Genomic DNA, 22,942 nt, shown 5'->3' with positions numbered 1-22,942 from the left:
TTTAGAAGTTCTAGTCTGGGTCATGCGGGCTTAAATTTATATCACAGTATTTCACAACCTCTAAAAAGAACAATGCAAAACCAAGATGTACCAAAAACAGGAATAAATTAATAATAACGATAGTGGTAATAAAGATCAGACTAATAATAATGGTAAAGATATTTTAGTGATATTTTTTTGAGATGACAAGTTGTGCTGTCGAATAGTCTGGATTGGTTTTCCAGCCCTCTAAATGAATCAGTCATTACTGCAACTTCACTCACAGTCTATTTTTCTATGTACTTTGATGTCTATGTAATGATTTTACTCAGTATTGAGTCAGTCGGCTTGTGCAGGACGGCATCACAAAGAATTTAAAATTTGGGCTTCTGAACCAGCATCATAACCAGACCGGAGCTCAGTATTTCTGTCGAGTGTCCGTGGAAGTACTAAGTTCCCGTCTGGTTATGATGCTGGTTCAAAAGTCCGAATTTTAAATTCTTCCTGACGTCTTTTGACTTGAAGTGTTTTGAACAAAAAATGTTGACGTTTCAGATGTTTAATGCTAAGTGCAGAGGCACCCAGGACGTTCCTGACCAGGAGTTACGTGATGTTATTACACATGACTGCTAGCGTGTAATAGAACATGACATTCATACCTGTAAACATAGAAAACAACAACAATCTGTTTTAGGTTTTAGGAAGACATTCATATCTGTAGTTTGGTTCTCTTGGTCTGGACCAAATCAGAAAATGATGCTTTTGTTGTATTTTTGTATGTATGTGTGTGTGTGTGTGTACACTATGTGGGCAAAAGTATTGGGACACCTACGCATCACACCTACAGGAGCTTTCATGACTCCCATTCTAAATCCATAGGCATTAATATGGAGCTGGTCCCCCTTTGCAGCTCTAACTGCTTCCACTCTTCTGGGAAGCTTCTACAAGATGTTGGAGAGTCTGTGGGAATTTCTGCCCATTCATCCAGAAGAGCATTTGTGAGGTCAGACACTGATGTTGGACGAGAGGGTCTGGCTCACAATCTCCGTTCTAGTTCATCCCAAAGGTGTTTGATGGGGTTGAGGTCAGGGCTCTGTGAGGGTCAGTCAGGTTCTTCTACACCAAACTCACCCAGCCTGCCTTTATGGAGCTGCTTTGTGCACTGGGGCTCAGTCATGCTGGAACAGGAAAGGTTCTTCCCCAAACTGTTCACACAAAGTTGGAAGTGTACAACTGTCCAGAATGTCTTGTTCTGCTGGGGTTCTAGACCAACCCCTGAAAAACAGCCCCATATCATCATCCTCAGCACTGCAGTAACACTGACGTGGTGGTGGTGTGTTAGTGTGTGTTGTGCTGGTGCGAGTGGATCAGACACAGCAGTGCTGCTGGAGTTTTTAAACACTCTGTCCACTCACTGTCCACTCTATTAGACACTCCTACCTTGTCAGTTCACCTTGTAGATGTACAGTCAGAGACGATAGCTCATCTGCTGCTGCACAGTTTGTGTTGGTCATCCTCTAGTCCTTCATCAGTGGTCACAGGACGCTGCCCACAGGACGCTGTTGGCTGGATATTTTTGGTTGGTGGACTATTCTCAGTCCAGCAGCGACACTGAGGTGTTTAAAAACTCCTGCTGTGTCTGATCCACTCAGACCAGCGCAACACACACTAACACACCACCACCACATCAGTGTTACTGCAGTGCTGAGAATGATCCACCACCCAAACAGTACCTGCTCTGTGAGGGTCCATGGGGGTCCTGACCACTGAAGAACAGGGTAAAAGGGGGCTAACAAAGTATCAGAGAAACAGATGGACTACAGTCTGTAACTGTAGAACTACAAAGTGCACCTATATAGTAAGTGGAGCTGATAAAGTGGACAATGAGCGTAGAAACAAGGAGGTGGTCAGAATGTTATGCCTGATTGGTGTGTGTGTGTGTGTATACAGATACAGGAGGACACAGTAGGAGCACCGTCTAGATGTCATCTTCATTCACAGAAAGAAATCAAGTTTTCCTGCAATCTGAAATTAGTCTGTGCTGATTTTATTGTTGAAAAGACCTGAAACTTATCTGTGGTGTTTCATCTTGTTTTTTTTTTTATTTTTGGTTTGTTTATATTTTATCTTTCCTGTAAGGTTGGGACCAGGCTTCTCCTTTTCTACTCTCTCCCAGCTCACATGACGGAGGCGCGAGGTCTTCAGACAGCTGTTTGTGAACATCAGAATGAGCCTCTCTGAAAACAGCATTCTTTCTTTAATTCTCCATTTATTTTAACCCAGAGGTCAGTTGGAAGGAAAGTTGTTGGACTCAGACAGGAAGTGCTGTGACCTCCTGGACAGCTCTAGAAGGGAATCCCTGAGCTGTGCTGATTTTATTGTGCGGTTCTGCTGACCCCGTCCTCCCCATGACCTTCCTCCATGAACATTTCTTCAACCACAGAGCAAGCGAGAGAGGTTTAGGCGCACCACACTGTTAGTGTGGGGCTCCACTGTTCACCTCTGTGCTTTATTACTCCCCGCTCTGCTGTGAGGAACCTTCCCCCAGAAAAAGCAGAGCGTGAAAAGGCTCCTGTCTGCACCGTTATAAACTGAACATTGTGCCGAATGTTTAAAGGAGCACTGTAGGGATTGGATAGACGGGCATTCCTCATCACCCTGTCACCCTATGGCCATGACGAAATGCACTGACGATGTATAAAAAGCACTAATATACTTTGAAATTGTTTCCACAGGATCACATTGCTAGATGTTTTGTAGAACTTGATGTTAAAGTCCGTGTGAATGTATTTGTGCATTTCTGTATGACGCATTGTGAGTGAAACATGGTATCAGGGAGGGTCTCTGAGCCCCCTGAGCATTTTCGTGAAAGGTGGGGGAGGTGGGAGGTGCCTGATGGTGCACGGTGATGTCATCAAAAATCAGAAAACGTTTTTCATGCAGGGCTAAAGTCACATTTTGATGGAAGATTATGGGAACACAAGAATTTAGTCTTTTAAGCTGCGTGATGTGTTGAATCGTGCTTGACTAGGAACGCGAACTAACAAGGTAAACAGGATTTTGGGGTGACTTTAATGAGGAAAGACTGGATCACTCTTCACATTATCAACTCTGTTCAGTATTTTCTTGCTAATTTTACAAGTTGCTCTTCAACACACAGCACAAGTTCTCATACTGATGTTTCCTAAAGCCACAGTTTGTGGACACTTAATCATCACACCTTTATGGGCTGGATGAACGTTCCATTCTAAATCCATAGGCATTAATATGGAGCTGGTTCCCCTTTGCAGCTCTAACAGCTTCCACTCTTCTGGGAAGCTTCTACAAGATGTTGGAGAGAGTCCAGTTTTTGTCCATTCATCCAGAAGAGCATTTGTCAGACACTGATGTTCTGTCTCTCAATCTCCGTTCTAGTTCATCCCAAAGGTGTTTGATGGGGTTGAGGTCAGGGCTCTGTGCAGGCCACTGGAGTTTCTCCACACTGAACTCGTTTTTATGGAGCTGCTTTGTGCACTGGGGCTCAGTCATGCTGGAACAGGAAAGGCTCTTCCCCAAACTGCAACATTAAGCAGCTCGGGGTAGAGCCTTTCCCCAAATTACCACCACAACACATTTCTACTGTTATTTTTATTTGGTATTTTTTAAAGACATACACTATGTAGACAAAAGTATTGGGACCTCTTAATTATTGAGTGCAGGTGTTTCAGCCACACTCATTGCTAACAGGTGAATAAAATTAAGCACATAGTCTTGCAGTCACTGTAGACAAACACTGGCAGTAGAATGAGCCGTACTGAAGAGATTTACACACGGCACTGTCATAGGATGCCACCTCTGTGGAGTGGTGTAAAGCGCCACCACTGGATACACTGGATGTATTTTGTGAGCCAGGCCCTCTCGTCCAACATCAGCGTCTGACGTTGAACAGGCACACATTCACAGACTCTCCAACATCTTGTAGAAGCTTCCCAGAAGAGTGGAAGATGTTAGAGCTGCAAAGGGGGACCAACTCCATATTAATGCCTATGGATTTAGAATGGGAGTCATGAAAGCTCCTGTAGGTGTGATGTGTAGGTGTCCCAATACTTTTGTCCATATAGTGTACATGGTTATCTGTCATTGGGTTTTATACAGATAACACCCGTCCCCAGAGCGCTGGGATGGAGAGCAGACAGTAAAGCATGACTGAACCACGTAAAAAATTTGCATCTGAAAAACAGTTTTAGATTCAGGATTGGAGACAAAAAATGCTTGTTTGTTCCTTTGACACAGAACCTTTAAATCACTGCAAGAGCCAAGATCTTGAGATATGAGCTCTGGGCCAAATAAACATTTTAGTTTTTATTTCTTTGCTTTTGGTCAGTTTGAAGCCACAGCTATTGCTGGCTGTGCTGTAATTTTATGTGAATGATTTCTGCCTCACAGCTCAGTGAAGCAAATAGAGAAACTGTGTGGAAAAGTGCAGATTCTGAACTTTCAATCCGGGCCACAGTTGCCCCATTTGACAGCAGGAGAGGAGGTATTTTATTATGATATGAATTTGATAAAATTACTGCCGTGTCTACAAACTTGTTTTGCAGAGATAAAATGTTTTCCATTTTTCTGTTTTTGACATTTTGTTGGCATTAAAAAAATAAGCAGAAAAGAGAAGTGCAGACTCGAGCCTGTCCATACAGAACATAGAACATAAGGCATAGGTGAGTGTAATTTATTGCGTACCTCCCTATGTAGTTATACACTATATGGACAAAAGTTTGGGACACACCTCCTAATTGTTGAGTTCAGGTGTTTCAGCCACACTGGCAGTAGAGGGTCATATTGAAGAGCTCAGGGACTTTAAACATGGCAGTGTCATGGGATGCCACCTCTGACACAAGTCTGTTTGCGAAATTTCTGTCCTGCTAGTTCTGCCCCTGTGAACTGTAAGTGCTTTTATTGTGAAATGGAAGCTTCTAACAGCAAAAATAGCTCGGCTACAAAGCAGTAGACCACACAAACTCACAGAGTGAGGCCACCAAATGCTGAAGCGCACAGTGCCTATCCTGTTGAATCACTTACTGATAAGTTCCAAATTGCCTCTGGAAGCAACATCAGCAAAAGAATTGAGCATCAGGAGCTTCACGAAATGGTTCTCCATGGCTGAGCAGCTACACCTAAGCCTAAGATCAAAATACACAATGGCAAACGGGGGTTAAGTGGTGTTAAGCGCCGCCACTGGACTCTGGAGCGGTGGAAACGTGTTCTGTGGAGTGATGAATCAGCTTCTCTGTCTGTCAGTCTGATAGACGAGTCTAGGTTTGGCGAATGCCAGGAGAACGTTACCTGACTGCACTGTGCCAGCTGTACAGTTTGGTGGAGGAGGGATGATGATACGGGTCTGTTTTTCAGGGGTTGGTCTAGAACCCTTAGTTCCAGTGAAGGGAAATCTTAATGACTCAGCAGAACAAGACATTTTGGACAATTGTACACTTCCAACTTTGTGGAACAGTTTGGGGAAGAACCTTTTCTGTTCCAGCATGACTGAACCCCAGTGACCAAAGCAGCTCCATAAAGTCAGGCTGGGTGAGTTTGGTGTGGAAGAACTTGACTGGCCCTCACAGAGCCCTGACCTCAACCCTATCAACACCTTTGGGGTGGTCTAGAACAGAGATTGTGAGCCAGGCCCTCTCGTCCAACATCAGTGTCTGACCTCACAAATGCTCTTCTGGATGAATGGGCAGAAATTCCCACAGACTCTCCAACATCTTGTAGAAGCTTCCCAGAAGAGTGGAAGCTGTTAGAGCTGCAAAGGGGGACCAGCTCCATATTAATGCCTATGGATTTAGAATGGGAGTCATAAAAGCTCCTGTAGGTGTGATGTGTAGGTGTCCCAATACTTTTGTCCACATAGTGTACATGTAACTATGTAAGTGCATTTGAATAGTGTAGCAAAACAAATGCAGTAACTCTCTTGTTAACATCACTGTTCAAGCTGCTGTGAAGTGAGTACCGAATCAACGCCGTTATCTCTCTGGCCTCTCACCGCTGCTTATACGCACCCATAGCAGGACTTCCTCTGGCTCGGGATCATCTAAACATCTGCTCTGGAGTAATCAGAAAGGCATGCAGCGAGTCTGCAGAGGCTTATTATCGTAGAAGAGAAGGCGGCGTTTGGATCATCTCCCTCACTTGGGTTTTGGATCTCCACCTTTGGCCAGATACGCTTCCAGCGTTCTGTATTTTATGTTTTCCTCCCACTGCTGATGACATTCTCAGCTGTGAGCGCAGGGGTTCGGCTGTGTGCTGACCTTCTACAGCTTCGTTTTAAACAGCCCTTCACTAGTGAGTGGTGCGGCGCTCCAGACCAAAGCAGAAAATTATACGCTCATTGTTCACACTGGCTGTGTTTACATGCAAAGATTTTTGCCAATCTGATTAAATACATTCCTATTACAGATTAAGACTGAGGTGTTTATTCTCACTCTACTCAACAATCTGATGGAAAATCTCTGTTTACATTCTCACTACAAGTAATCCGATCTAAAATTACGCGCATACGTACAGAACCACTTCGGCTACATTTACACAGCAGGTAAAGGTGGCCGAAATCTGATTTTCTCACCAAATCTCATTTTTTTGTTTGGCTGTTCAGATTATCTTTTAAATGTGATCTGTATCATCAGTCTGAACAGATCAGCTCCTGAACTGACCCACAAGTGCAAAGGAACAGAGCTTTACGCAGCTCATCCAGAGGGAAACAGTCATGACGACTAGCGAACGCCAGTCGCTCCCGGGGGGTTCAGTTTCGTCTTTGCCAGCATCACAGGAACGATTATGAGGTTCCACTGGTTGACAGCTGGGCTCATCACCTACAATGTGTTTGAGCCATAAAAAGGGCGCGGTCACTTCTTTGGTTCGTGTCCTCGGATTCTTTAAACTTTTTTTGACGCTGCAGCCTCGGTCTCCTCCGGCCGCGTTCGGCCGTTTTGTTCGAAATCTCTTCGAACACTGAGTGGCTGCGATGAGTCTCTTCTAATTTTTGGTACGGAAACATCAGCCTAAGTGTTTATGAGTCTCAGCAGCGTGAAATTATGACGAATGAGTTGGACTGACGTAAAAGAATTCCGATGTGGCTGTTCAGACTGAGTCGCATTGCCGCAGATCGGATACGTATCGGATTTCAGTACCACATACGAAAGTGTCTCAAATCGGAATTGAAAAGATTCAGTGCGTTTTTTGCTGCTCACACTGACACACATCTGTGTCACATATGAGGAAAAAGATCGGATTTAGGCCACTTTTACCTGCTGTGTAAACATAGCCTTAGTGTAGACGTTACCATGACAACCAGCATCACGTGAGTCCAGTCAGAGTGAGATGAGCAGCAGTGAGCAGTGCTTGTGTGTTTAATTGCTTTAAAATGATGTCAGACTCAGGAAAACGTCCTTCACATGTCCTTATTAAAGAAGGCCGAGAGGAAGACGTCGTGTTCTGAGACACATAAGCTGGACGTCCGTCCCACCGCCGTCTTTTAAAGATCAGAGCATAAACTTCGTCTCCTCTGCAGACCAGTTTCTGCTCCGCCGTGTTGAACGGTATAAACTCTCACTATGACGCGACGAACATGATCAGAACGGACTTAAACTTTCCGATAGGGAATGTAATCAGATACAGGCGTTTACACGGATATTATTCATCTATTTAACTGATTATTTACAGGATTACCCACCTCGATCAGTCGGATAGAAACTGTATCCTGAATGGCCTCAATCAGACTGGACTATTCTGACTGAAGTGTTTACATGGACGTATTCTATTCCGATTGAGCTATTAGTCGGATTATTCATGGATTATTAGGCTGCAGGTAAACTTGGCTATTGACGTATTTTTAGGAAGTACAGTAACTGTGATAATGTCCACCGAACTGTCTGAATCAAGCGGTTCTCTGTTCTCTCCGGGCTCGTTGGTTTCATTTGTTTCTTGTGATATTAGAGCAATAAGCCACGAGACTCACTGCGTCACCATAGATACGACACAGAGCAGGAAGAAATCACTGTACCAGCCTTGAGTGGCTCACCACTTTAACAGAACAGAGGAACCTCGGCACACAACGTCTCAGAGAACAGAGTCAAATATTATAAATGTTCCTAAGATACTAAACTTGAGTGTTATGTTAAACATCTCGAATCTCGCATGAAAAATATGATATAAATATGATAAAACACGGCTTTAAAACTGCTGATCAGACCCGTCTGAGAACTGTGTGGGCGTGGCTAATGAGCAGCTTGATTGACGGCTCTCTGTCCATCGCTCCTAGCCTGCTCCGCCCCTCATACAGAACTAACATCATTATCCAGCTTGTAGGTGATGCTGAATGGACGAAAAATGTCACAGATGAACAGACGTGCAAACGGATGGATGGATGAAGCAGTGGGTGAACGAAAGAACAGACGAGTGAACAACGTTTCCGTTGGATAAACGAGTGAACAACAACAGGCAGATGCAGACAGGTGGTCTAGCTCGCTTCTCTGCTTCTCTGACTCTGAAACTGTTCTGTGTGGGCGGGGCCACAGACGCAGCCTTGTGATTGGTCAGGGGAATGATTACGGAAGTGTTACCCAAGATTATGACCACCCAGTTTACACAGAGAGGAGTGAATATGGTGAAATATATCGGTCATTTATTGGTCAGTGGAACATTATTCAGAGGCTGAACTTAGTAATGTTTACTGTTTACCTACAAGAACGAGATTAACCTGATTAGAACACAGATTTAGGTTCTCTGGGTCTTTAATACATAATATAATTTCGGTGTGCAGTTAAGTGTGTATATGGAATATTTGATGTGCCTCGTTTTAAAGGCTGAACTCTCCTTTCTGGAGTTGCCCATTCAGAGCTTATGGAGAGATGATCAAACACGCATGCGTCAAATCAGCTTTAGAACTTTTCCGTGAGCCAGAGAAGTTCTGCAGAGAGGAGACGGTGGTTTGTTCAGTCTTTGGTCCGTTTAGATGTCTTTGGTCAGTACAGTGTTCATTGTGTTAGACTGACCTGCTCACAGAGTCTCTTATTTGGTGAACCAAAGTTCAGATGACCGTGTTCTCGCTCGCTCTAACAGAACCGCTCTAACGGAACCGCACTAACAGAGCGATAGAACCGGAGTTTGTTTAAATCCAACTGAACATGCCAAGTCTGAACGCATCATTGTTGATGAGCAGCCAAGAGATGTTTGTTGTCTGAAGTTTGCTTAGTTTTAGTGCTGGACAGAGCCGCTTCTTGCTGTAAGTGGTAAGCAGTTGCTTAGAGCCGCCACCAGGGGGCCACGTGCGTATGTAGCTGTAACTCAGTGGAACCAGAATTTTTTCAGAGTCATTTTAGGTCATTCAAGTCCATTCATCATGAGATGTACACACAATGTAAAGGACAACAGGTATTTTCAAATTATGTCAAAAACTGAAAACCAATATATAATATGTATATATATAGCAATACACACACCCCCACACAAAGCTATCAGTGTCCCTAATTCCGTGTCTGGGTTTAAGTGCTTGAATTGATATCACTGCAGCCCTAAAAGTAATGCAAGTGACATAAATGACATAAAGGACACTTTTACACACACCGCCCCCCCCAATTAAAAAGCAGAACCCTATTGATGTTTCAGGGACATGTTGCTTTAATAGGAAACCCACAGTGTTGAAAACCTGCTAAAACCTGAAGATGTTTGATTTGATAGTTTTCTTTATCGCCCACTAAGCGTTCACAGTTGGAGTTGAGCCTCACGTCTGGGTTTGCTGAAGCGACGCTATCTCTCTCTCTCTCTCTCTCTCTCTCTCTCTCTCTCTCTCTCTCTCTCTCTCTCTCACCGTTACTCACTTTCCCAGTGTCACTCTGCCTGAGTTATTATTGTAATGTTTTTCCTCTCTGTGGCTGTCAGTGAGGGTGAGTTGAGTGTGCGAGCTCTGTTATCTCTGGTGCACACACGTTCAGACTCCCACGACTCGCACCTGCTCACTTCCCAACGAGCAGCACATCAGGCCGCCTCTCATCCCTCAGAGGCTGAAACCGATACGGCTTCCTCTTTGACGCGCAGGACGCTGGGGGCTGAAACGGTTTCTCCTTTGTTCTAAGTGTGTGTCGGCTCTGTACGGAGCTCTGCTGTCGCTCTCGGCCTTCGGAGCTCGTAACAGTGAGAGCTTTGTGGGAACTGCAGAGGGCAATTAAGGATCCCTTTCTGTCGGGGCAAAAGACACGTTCATAGAGATTAAAGTGCCCGAGGGCGAGGAAACGGCGGCGGTGTGGCTGAGACAGGCTGGACAGGATGAAGCTGCTGTCTGACATATGAAACGAGTCAGAAAGGGTCCAGTCCTGGGCTTTTCATACATCTATGCACTCTGTGTGACCTGGGTTTGCTCTGTAGAACACTGCCATCTTGTGGCAGCATTTCGTTATTGCATCTTATATGCTTCATGCATGTTTACAAAGACTGTCATGATTATTTGATTAAAAATGTAACTGGGGGGAAAATAAGTGTATGTGTATATATATGTATATATATATAAATATATATTTTATATATTATTATATGTTTTATATATAAGCATAATATATAAAATAAAATTTAACTTGTACTTTTATTTATGTAATTAATATAAGTAATACAAAGAGAATTTATTAATTTAGATATATTTATATGAAGCAATATTATATATACATATGTATGTATGTATGTATATATATATATATATATATATATATATATATATATGTATATAAACTGATTATAAATTAATCAATTTTTATAAAAATAACGTTATTTTATTTTAAATAAAATAATTTAATAATAATTCTATTATGTAATAATCATTTATTATTTATATTTTATTGCAGGCATTCTCGGTTATTATGCAGTCAGTCATTTGCAGCTCATTGAACATTTTTTTTATTTTCCTGCTACTGTAACCCATAGAATATAAACATCATAATATAATAATATAATAATTTATTGCATGTATCTGCAACAAAATTTGCTCCGTCTTATTTAAAACAGTGATTCCACACTTTTGAATGGTCATGTTTATAAACATACATAAGAAGTGTAAAAGCCCTCTTGTTTATTATTTTGGAGTCGGCATGGTTTGGGTTTGTTCTGTTAAGCCTTAATTTGGCCTTTATTAAAAGCTCTGAATGCTCAGTTAATTGACAGAGAAATCGGTTTGTTACTCAGTCACTAGTGTAATCAGCAGTGACAGTGACTCAGTGAGGGACGTCATGTAACAGTGTCATATAGAGGACGTATGATGGCTAATAGTTTCCATTCTTAATTCCAGGTTGCTCTGCTGGACATAGACATTTGTGGACCATCAATACCCAAAATAATGGGGCTGGAGGGAGAGCAGGTATGTCAGCACAATTCACAACCCTTTTCACAGGATTTTAGTCACCAGAACCTTTAAACGCCCCTTTTCTGCACCACCTGTGTCACTGTATTATGGCACATTCTAGTCATTTCCGTGGAAACTGTCTTTAAGGGTCTTAAGGTCATGCTCCGTGGGCTTGAAGTGAAGTGTATATATGTGCGTGTGCGTGTGTGTGTATGTATGTATGTATGTATGACGTCTGGTTCCTATCACCACCACTGTGAGCAGTTCTGACTCAGTAAGTTTCTCTGGAACGAAGCGTTTCACATCAAACCCCTCTGAATGACTCTGTTTACACCTTAACCACTTAATTATGCAGAAATTCCCCTTTAAACCTCCAATGTTTTTGATTTACATTCACAAGTATATATCTGAGTAGCAGAAATGGGTGTGAGTGCGTCTGCAGGGCTTTAGGAGCTGTGAAAGAGAGCAGTGTGAGGAGTGAGTGGAGACGGTTGTGTTTCTGCACTATAGGAGACGGTGACAGCGTCCATCCCCCCCCCCAACTGACGGGGGACGACAGAGCAGCAGCACATTTAATAAGCATCCTGGGAACGACAGAGAGGCAGAGTGGGAGATAAGAGGAAAGACGAGAGCGGGAGAGAGCGGCGGATAGGGAGGGAGAAAGAGTGAGAGAAGGTGGTCTGTAGCAGTGGCTCTCAAAACAAGCCCTGTGCATTTCTGTGCAGCTCAGGTGGGGCTAATTAACCTTTTAGCTGGATCAGGTGGGTTGGGCGCAGGGAACACACTAAAATATGGAGAGGGTTGGGAAGCGCTGGTCTGTAGTGTTCTATACCGCACACAGGCAGCTACAGCAGTGGTTCCCAAACGTGCTCTTGGAGTCTCTGAGCTGTGTAGCTGTGCGTTTTACCTGCACATCATTCAGTAATTGGCCGTCTGAGCTCCACCCACAACTCAGTTTTGTAATGACTGTTGCTGATTGGTCAGGCTTTAAAGCACATCAACAAAAATCCAGTTCAGCCTACTGAGAAACTAGTTTGAACCTGGAATTAACGTTAGATTTGCTACCAATCAACCTTTATTTATACTGCATTTGAGTACGTTGTGGGTGACCCTCAGTACAGCCAGTACAGAAATCAGGGATTGAAAAAATCTGATGGTAAAAAAAAAAAAAATCAAATGCTAAAAAAAAATATTACTAAAATTTGCTAAATAGAATAGTAAAAAATCTCTTAAATCAGAATAAACCAAAAATTGTAAAAATAGCAGCTCAAATAGGGAAACATTTATTGAAAAGTTAATAAAAGAAATAAAAGAATAACTAATATAAGAACTAATAAAAGATAATAACTAATAAAAGAACTTAGACTGGTGGTTCGCTTCACAGGTCTTGTAGGAAGTCTGCTTTTGCCCTTCTAGCACTGGTGGCGTTGTGTGACTGAGGGGGTCCTCACACCCCAAATAAAAAAAAAGGACTTAAACAAAACTTTCTACAGGGTGTAATTTTACATCAGGCACATTGGACCACTCGGAATAACCCCCCTTTACATCACTGAATCACCTTTTTAAATAACACGAATCAAATAAAGTGCTGCATTGAGAGAATGTGCTCTAGGTGGTTCTATATACCACTATAAACCACTTTGAAAATATAGTTGTGATGTCAGGCTTGTTACAATAGAAGGAACCTTTCTGGTGCTGTAGAGAACCATATACAACACATTCTCCATCAGTCTGAAGAACGCTTTCATGAAGCAAAGAAGTTTGCTTCAAACCCTTTAGTCATGCAAAGGGTTCTTTGAGTGTTCATGATTCTATATAGAACCATTTCTTCACTAAAGAACCCTTGAAGAACCTGAAAACTGATTAAAAGCTCCAGAGAAAATGTGTCTCCTAACAACACCACTGAATGTGTTTGATTACTTCAGAAAACGATCAACCAACTTCTAAGACTGAACTTTGGAGGTGTGTCTGCAGATTCTTTGAGGAGCTGAAAGAGAGTCTGCTGAAAAGAATGGAAGCTGGAATAAAGGCACACCCTTAGAAAAGGGTTCTTCATGAGTTCTTTGGGTGCTTGTGGTTAAATATAGAGTCATTGCCTTTACTAAAGAACCATTTCTTAAGAGAGCTCTTAAAGACAGTGGATACAGAGTAAACCTTCTGTATATGGTTCTTTAAAGCAGACTTTAAAAAGATGGTTCTTCAAGGGTTCTTTAGTAGCGACAATGGTTCTGTATAGAACCATGAACACTTGGGAAACAATTTAAATGCATAAAGGTTCTTTGCATGGTGAAATGGTTCATATCCTTGAAGATTGTTGTATACGGTTCTATATGGAAAGCTTGAGATTGTGATAATAGCAGAACCTTTTTCGGTGCTACTTTGAACACTTTTTAAAAAAAGGTTTTATATAGAACAACATACAACACATTCTCGATGACTCTGAAGAACCCTCATTCAAAGAACCCTTTAAGCATGCAGATGGACCATGGTGATTACTAAAGAACCCTTGAGAAACCATTTTTAGATCTGGAAATGGTTCTGTACAGCACCAAAAAGGGTTCTACTGTTGTTACCCCTCTCTAGTACACTCCTAAAAAGGAAAGGAAGCTGTAATAAAGGTAAAGAGTGACACACTGAACACTCAAACAGCTGATATTAGATTTAGGCCCAGTCCCGTTTCTTATTTTTACCCCTACCCCTTGTTTTTGAGTGTCACCTTGCCCCTTGGAGCTGAGTTACAGGGTAGTGGTTGAAATCTTCCTCTGAAATGGGACCCTCAAATAAAAAGAGCATCACTTCATTAACAGCTACCAGCGCTGCTCTGTAGGCGACCCTGCCAGTCTGCAGTGACAGCAGAGGAGGGTAAAGTTCAGCTCCTCACTGCTGGGCTTTAGTTACATTTAGGGCATCATATGCTTTCAAAGAGGGGGGCAATTATTTATTATCACCCACCCCTAATTCTTCAGTGATATGAAGCTGAAGTCAGATATTCACCAGATTCTTGTTCTAATTTTCCCATTCCACCTTAAATGGTGCACCAGGCGTCAGAACTGCTGCACTTATTAAGGTGGAACGGGAAAGTTAGCTAGCTTCCGAGACATTAGCACACTATAAGCAATTTTAATGCTTGTTATGAAGAAAAAGTCCAAAATACGCTGAAATGACATTAAACTAAGATAAAACGGTGGTTATCATATTTTTTAGCAGAGAAAATTCTCACATTTGTGAGATTTTTTTAGGATGTTTTAATGCCCTGAATTACCCCGTCAGAAAGGGCTACCAGCAATGAAATCTGTAGGTAGGATAATTTGCAGCATTAAAAGAATAATTAGGATATTTCTATCACATAAATCACCTTATCGGGCAGTAAGTAATGATATTAAGCAGAGTCTGTTCTGAATTAACATTTAAAGCACAATAAAATGTTTGGAGCATTAAGTTACTTGACTGTAGTACAAACTGTTAGAACACCTGTTTTTCTTTTTTCTCATATCTCTCTGTTTGGAGTCTCTGAAAAACCTCTGTTTGGAGGGTCATGTAGCCCCAACACTTCACCCTCCCCCTCTATCTCAACAAGAATCGGGACACCCTACCCCTAGACGTGAAACGGAGGGGTAAGGGCTCAGTGGTAGGCCGAGGAGTGAAATGGGTTGATTTCCATGTTGTTTTCTGTTAAATATGTTTTCTGCATTTTGTCTTGACACTGAAAACCGAGTATCTTGTCCTCAATGGCCTTTTTTGACTGGAAATGAATTAATGCAGCGTCTCGTCTCCGTCTGCTGCACAGTGACATACGTCTATAGTTGTATCTTAGTTCTTTTAAGACACTGATTTCCTCCCTGATCTGTCTGGGGGAATTTCTTCTCACCACTTTCAATTCTGCGTTGCTCAATGTGGTCTCTGTAAGTCTGCTTTGTGACTAATATTTGTTGATGAAAGCGAAAGATCAATGAAAGGAGAAGGAGAGCTAACAGAGGTTAATCTTGTTTTGCATAACGTATCATGAGAGGTGCCTTCAGAGGCGTCAGCTTTGTCCCGTTTAGCTGGTTAAAATCTGCAAGATCACATTTTTGACAGAGGTGGTGTCACTGCACCACTGAATCATCATCACCATGATGATCTCCATGGACAGTCCACACCACGTCCATGCCACAAACAGGTGTGTATATACATACATCATCTAAACCGCTTATCCTTCTGGGTGGCGGTGGGGTGCTGGAGCCTATCCCAGCTGTCATTGGGCAGAAGGCAGGATACACCCTGGACAGGTCGCCAGTCCATCGCAGGGCAGAAGGTGTGTGTGTTATATATATTATATATATATATATATATAATATATATATATATATATATATATGCACACACACACACACACACACACACAACAGTTAGTTCCGGCCACGCGAGCTGATTGGTTGAGAAGTGTTCTAACTGTGCTGTTATTTCGCCATAACATTACACAAACACTGTATCACTCCGCTGAGACGCTGTTGCTAAGCAACGACTTTGACAGCTGTAGGAGACGCTCAAGACATTTGAACGTTTTTACTTCTTACTTTGCCACAAACAGAAAACGGACACTTTTAAGATCACATTTGACCGACAGCCGATTTGGTCAGACTCTGAAGATGAGACGACACTAAATTCCCAAACTGTCGTCACCACTGAGCAGCTTTTCAGTCGGCAGCTGAGACAGAAGAACAGCTGAACAACCTGGAATCAGCCAGAAATGAACCCAACTCCATTCGCCAAACTAAACGGGCTGTAAGATGCTTTACAGACTGGCTGGAACAAAACAACATTAATACTGATCTGGCAAAAACTGACAAAACTGAGCTGAACTTGATATTGCAGCAGTTTTATGGCTCAGTCTGCACTTCAGAAGGCGAGTCTTACAGCAGACTGTGCAGTGAGGGGGCGGAGCTCGTTACTCGTAGCAACAAGCTGCTCGTTAAGGAACTATAATTTGGTGAAGGAACTGCGAACATTAAAACATATTAAACGCTGCGTTCACGGCCCAGTTTATTAATTTATTACTTTATTTATTTAACTGTTGTATAAAAGCAGTAGAACACTCGAGGAGTGTGTTATCGCCGATAATTTTGGTAATTTTGTTTATTGAGAAAAGCTTTAGCAGTAGTATTTCAGTGCACACAACATTTTAATCGATGATAAGCAGTTCAGAGCAGGTTTAATTTGGGAAGTGCATGTGTTGTAAGGCCCGACCGATATGAAAACGTTTATAGCCGATACCGATTTTAAGAAGCTAAAAATTACGATATCTGATAATATCTGCTGATATAATTTTGTATTTTAGGTTTTAATTTTATCCTTTTTTGTCTAGTTTTAATTAAGCTCACTCACAGTGAATGCGTTTACGTGCACTCAGTAATAGTGCACGCAGAAAATCAGGTTCTGTTAGTAATCCAATCACCATGTTCTCTTGGGTAATCAGATAATGGGGAAACTCCAGACAGTCAGACAGTAATCAGATTTCTGCTTTACAACCAGCCAATAAACTCACAGAAGACAACGTAACGTGAACGTAATGCAAAACTTCATGCTGCGGCTTTTTTTTAAAACATCAAGCCATTTTGCCTGAAAATATGAACGTACATCATCTAGAAGATGAAGAATAGCACAAGTTGGTTTCAGCGTGGCTTTAAAACTGTTCTGCTGCGTCTTGCAGCGACGCTGCTCGCTTATTTCCAGTACCGCCGTCTGTTTTTGCACCTGCACCTGTGTGTAATTGCACACACCGAACGTTTTATAACGTCAGTTGTGCTTCAGACCCACACGAGCGATGAGTGTGACTTTTGCGAGTGAGTTAAGAGAGAGAATTCAGAGAGAGCTCAGTCTGAACTCAGTGAAGGAGTGTTTTCTGAGGATGTGGGTCACATCTTCATCAGTGTGATGTTGATTTTGAGATCATCTGAAGCCTAAACATCGAGCAGGACCTACTTTTTGAGTCTGTGTGTGACGTTAAAGCGTAAAGACGTACAACGTGGTGTGAAAAACCCAACGCCCTTGACTTTTAAATGATTATTTCAGGCTTTACAGGGCGACTCTCGCCATATTTTAGTGTCTTCTTCTTCTTCCATACTCAGTAATGCTACTTCTTTCAGTTTTAACAAGAAAGAGTGAAAGATTTTATCTCATGATTGGGTTTTGAGATTTGTCGTATAAAGAGACAGTTCCAGATTGGAGGACCTTCTCAGACGTGCAGCGTTTGCTTGCTGAGTGTTTGAAATTCTGGCCTGGTTTCGTGGCTTTTTAGCAGCTTGTGTGCTGAGTTTTCACTGCAGTTTCTGTTCCTCTTTTCTAATGTGGGCTATCCTTGTTTGGCATTTAGTGTTGTGATCTTTCACACTGTCGCCGTCCACATGGTTATAAGTGCTGCTGTTTCTGTACCTACAGTTCACACTAACTATGTTTAACACATAAATTCTGTTTTTATTAGCTCATATAGCCACAGTTTCCCAAAGATTAACATGATTGCCTGTAAATGTGATGCAATCACACTTAAAACAGGCTCCTGTTTTGTGTGCTGTTTCTGCAGACATGGCTGTTCTTAATGTGTCATATCTGTAACACGCTCTGTCTTTTTCTTCGTGCAGGTTCATCAGAGTGGCTCTGGCTGGTCTCCTGTGGTGAGGATCTCCATGCTTTTACTGTAAAACAAGAAGGGATGGACATTTAAGCCACTTTTGCTGTTTGAAAATATTTCATATTTTTATGAATAGGGCTGAACGATTTGGGTAAAAAAATTGCGATTTTTCTGACCAGTATTGAGACTAAAGCTACGTTCACATTACAAGCCTCGTTGCTCAAATCCGATTTTTTGCTCAAATCCGATCTCTCTGACTCGATGGTCCACACTCGCTTAGGTAAATGACTCAAATCTGTCATTAATGTGACGAACCGGCATCCTGAAATGACCCTCATGCGCTCATCCTACTCAGTAACGTCACGTGAACGAATCACGTTCATCATCAGCACAAACTAACGAGCAGAACGAGCTTCGCTGAGAAGATCATTAACTCTGATCAGCTCTCAGCTTCATTATTAGAGCGAGACGAAGGAGAAAAAGGTGAGATGAGCTGCTTTTCCACCGTTTACAGGCTTTAACGTCTGTTTGGCGCTGTTGCCATGGTAACGCTGAATGATGGAGCACGTGCAGTGGAAAAAAGCACATGAATTCCAATCTGAGCGTCACATTAAGGTCACATGGCCACGAATTGGATACGTATCCGATCTAGGACCACATAGGAAAGTGGTTTAGGTCGGATTTGAAAAGATCAGATTTGTGTCCACACAGCCCTGAAAACATCAGATCTGAGTCACATTAGGGCAAAAAATCTGATTTGTGCCACTTCAGCCTGGTAATGTGAACGTAGCCTAAGACTTAAACTTTCTATACATTAAGCCCTGTTTTTTTTGGGCCAAGAACACAAACAGATTAATTGTTTCTGTCTTGGAAGCTTAAACACTGAATGTAGATTTGATTTTGATGTCATGTAAATGGTTTAGTTGCTTCTGATTGGTCTGATTCAGCTACAGGTGGTTCACAAGCTCAGTGTTATCAGTTTAAATGTTCTCCCTTAAAACCATCTTTGTTGATAAAGTAGACTGTAATAAAAATTGCAGCTCTTGCGATTTAGAAATTAAACTCTTTCAAATCGCAAATTTCAAAATAAAAGCAATCATTCAGCCTTAGTTATGAACAGAAAATAAAAACACAGGTTCACTGCAAAAAGTGATATCTTTTCAAGTAACATTATCATAAAAATAGTCATTAAATGTGATATTTCTCCTGTTGAGGATGTTATATGCCTAATTTAAGACTAATTACCTTATTTCTAGACTTTTTTAAATTATTTTAAATGATTTTATTAAGTAAAACTATCACTATATTGGCAGATAAATTTGCTTGTTGAAAGAATTCAGCTTGAAACCAGCAAAATTATCTGCCAGTATAGTGAGGTCATTTTACTTAATAAAACTACCTGTAATGTCCAGAAATAAGCTAGATAATCTAATAAGTGCACAGCCATCTCAGAATGGGAAATATTAGATATACTGACTAGGCGTAAGATCATTTCACTTGACAAGATACCAGTTTTTGCAGTGTTTATTAGTTTACTGTGTGCAGCCAGCATAAGAGATGATGATTTGAATAAACAAATATGGGTGACACTTCAGCTGAGCCCTGCTGCATAACACTGAAATACAGTCCAAAAGTTTGGGCGCCCCGGTCACTAAGTAAATAAGTTACACTTCCTCAACAGAGACACACTTCTGCACGTTTAAATGGACAGTTGCTGTTTATTAGCTGAATTTAACATATATGGGGAACAGAATGATGAAATAATGTTTGTCATGATGGCTTATGCTATTTTTATGCGGACCATAAGCAATCCCTGTGACCGGAAGGTCGCCGGTTCAGTCCCCTGAGCTGACAGTACGTGAGTGCAGTGCCCTTGAGCAAGGCATCTAACCCCCAACTGCTCCCTGGGCGCCGTGGATGGGGCTGCCCACGGTTCCGGGCAAGTCTGCTCACTGCCCTCGAGTGTGTGTTCACTAGTGTGTATGTGGTGCTTCACTGCACGGATGGGTTAAATGCAGAGGTGAATTTCCCTGTTGTGGGACAAATAAAGGGTAACTTAAACTTAAACAATAACAAATAAAACTAATAATATAATAAGTAGTTATTTTATGTGTGTCCATGTTTTCATTTGACCATTTCCAAACCTCTCCATGGAGAACCCCAGAGTTTATTATACAGTTATAATCCACTGCTGCGCTTTATTATACAGTTTATTATGCAGTTATAATCCAATACCTGCTTTGGCTAATCGGTGCTTAGTTATGTTAAATCGAACGTGCTGATCGTATAACAAATCGACGGGATGTCCAGGAGAAATCTGGAACCAAACTGTGTTTCTCTAATTATCACATAACTACTTTTTTTGGAAGAAAGAGAAGTTTGTGTTGCCTTTTTTGTGTATTTATTTGTATTTATTCTAATGATATTCAGTGTTTTTGCATGCAAAACACATTCACTGCTGGGATAACTGGTCTTAAGTAATGTGCTTATGTGCCTTGGTGACAATTTGTGACGTGACGTGTCATGTTAATGTCATGTTTGGGTCATTGTTAAGCAGCAGGATCTTACCCAGTTGTCTTTGTTTTCCCATACATTCATATAACCAGCCCTAAAAATAACATAAACAAAGGCGCAAAGCAGTTTAATAACAGACCATTGTGGTACTGACAGTGTGTTCTTGTGTATTTGTTTGTGTCCTATACTGATATGCATTCTTATCTGTAGTATGTAGAGGACAACCTGGCGGTCATGTCCATTGGCTTCCTGCTCGGCAGCCCTGATGATGCAGTTATCTGGAGGGGCCCCAAGAAGAATGGTTTGTATTTGTTTCATTGTCGGCTTCAGCTGAGCGTTGATGAATAAGATGCTTGTCAGCTGATGAATTATTTTGAAATGTTAATAATCACAACTTTTTCAGACTTTCAGAAGTCTAGCCCATTAATTATTCCAGAACTGTGTGTTATACTGGGGGTCGGCTATGTAAATGTTAAGAAGAGCCGTTTTGTCCTTTCAACAAAAATCAAACCCCTTTGAGAGCCACAACATTTTACACCCATTTTACCATCTTGGCTGTAAATATGTCTCAGTATGTGCTGATGTGCTAGTATAGGATAAAAATATAATATAAACAAAAAACACAGACTTTCTTTGCTCTGCTTTAAGCTTTAGCTCAGCTATAGCTGCTTTTTTCGCATCTCCAGCAGGAAACTTTTCCAAAAGTAGAACAGTTTCTTGTAAAATGTCTCTCAATATTCGAGTTTTTATGAGGCTGAAGTCGCTTCTCATTCGCCAGCTTCTTGTTCGAATTTTCCCGTTCCACCTTAAATTATGCCTGAGGCACCAGAATGTACCTGCTGCACCATTTAAGGTGGAACAGGACAATTTTAACAAGAAGCTGGAGAATGAGAAACTTGTAGTGTTTGTCAGTTTCTTGCTGCAGATTAAACGTAACAGGAAACCAACTGGAGTGATTATAAACACAAATCAGTCCATTTATCTCCAGATTATCGATGTTCATCTTAAATCTCTCTCTTTTCCGTTTTGTTAGCTACTAGCTAGGTGAGACTGTTGTCTGTGTTGCTATGGTGACCAGCAGTCTGCGCTGATCTTCAGGGTTAAAGGGTGAATCAGCAGTTCTACATTAACTCCAGAGTTTAAGATGATTTATTGTTAAACTGTGTTGAACGATCAGCAGAGCTTTATTTTACTGTAAAGGAGGATTATTTTATTTTTACCCACAAATCTAATTCAGCTGTGGAGACAACAGGACAGTAGAAGAGCTGCATGTTGCCGTCCCCTGTGTTAAACAAAGGGCTGTCATGATGTCCCCTCTGGATGTATACAATTCATACTGGGACAGTATGTGAAAGGCTAAGAAAAACAGAAAGCAGTGTTGAGTAAATTCAGTTTGACCTGCATTAAATCAAAAACAAACACATGATATTTGATGCCTGCAAGACGTTGGGACAGGAGCATGTTTGCCACTGCGTTACATCCCCTTTGCTTTTGCACAACACTTTATTTGTGGACTGAAGACAACAGTTGATCCGGGTCTGAAAGCAGGATTTTGTGTGTATTTTCAGCTTTAATGGTGCTTTACCGGTTTCCCATGCCATGGTTACTTTCCACCTCATAGCCAGACAGGTGCTGGATTTTGAACTTTACACTGGTAACAATCTGGATGGTGCTTTTCTTCTTTGGCCCGGAGAACAAAACATCCATTATTTCCATAAACAATCTGAAATGAAACCCCAGTGCTAAACACTGTTAAACACTGTGTCCACTCACTGTCCACTCTATTAGACACTCCTACCTTGTCAGTCCACCTTGTAGATGGAAGGTCAGAGACGATAGCCCATCTGCTGCTGCACAGTTTGTGTTGGTCATCCTCTAGTCCTTCATCAGTGGTCACAGGACGCTGCCCACAGGTCGCTGTTGGCTGGATATTTTTGGTTGGTGGACTATTCTCAGTCCAGCAGTGACACTGAGGTGTTTAAAAACTCCAGCAGCACTGCTGTGTCTGATCCACTCAGACCAGCGCAACACACACTAACACACCACCACCATGTCAGTGTCACTGCAGTGCTGAGAATGATCCACCACCCAAATAGTACCTGCTCTGTGAGGGTCCATGGGGGTCCTGACCACTGAAGAACAGGGTAAAAGGGGGCTAACAAAGTATCAGAGAAACAGATGGACTACAGTCTGTAACTGTAGAACTACAAAGTGCACCTATATAGTCAGTGGAGCTGATAAAGTGGACAGTGAGTGTAGAAACAAAGAGGTGGACTGAATGTTGTGGCTAATTGGTGTGTATTTCCGAAATAAACTGAAAGCAGGTCAAACGGATTTACAAATCACTGCAGATTTTCTTTTGAAATTTGTATTAGTACATATATTTTTAAGCTCTTATTGTTTTCTTGAATTACCGTGTAATGACAGCCCCAGTGTTATCCAGCCGGTGATATTTAACTACATTTAAAAGATCCACAGTA

The 22,942-nt window shown here is 41.7% G+C and overlaps 1 protein-coding gene across 1 annotated transcript in view; it reads left to right on the top strand.

Moving 5' to 3' along the window:
- Positions 1–22,942, top strand: part of nubp1 (nucleotide binding protein 1 (MinD homolog, E. coli)) — an 80,808-nt gene that overhangs the window by 20,613 nt on the left and 37,253 nt on the right. The window contains exons 4-6 of the mRNA XM_036589564.1: positions 11,288–11,356; positions 17,959–17,991; positions 20,673–20,763. Coding sequence (XP_036445457.1) covers positions 11,288–11,356; positions 17,959–17,991; positions 20,673–20,763 — 193 coding nt within the window. The remainder of the gene's footprint in view (positions 1–11,287; positions 11,357–17,958; positions 17,992–20,672; positions 20,764–22,942) is intronic.

The sequence above is a fragment of the Colossoma macropomum genome, unplaced genomic scaffold, assembly GCF_904425465.1.
Source record: "Colossoma macropomum unplaced genomic scaffold, Colossoma_macropomum, whole genome shotgun sequence".
NCBI classification, from domain to species: domain Eukaryota; kingdom Metazoa; phylum Chordata; class Actinopteri; order Characiformes; family Serrasalmidae; genus Colossoma; species Colossoma macropomum.
This window is presented reverse-complemented; position numbering and strand designations above follow the sequence as displayed.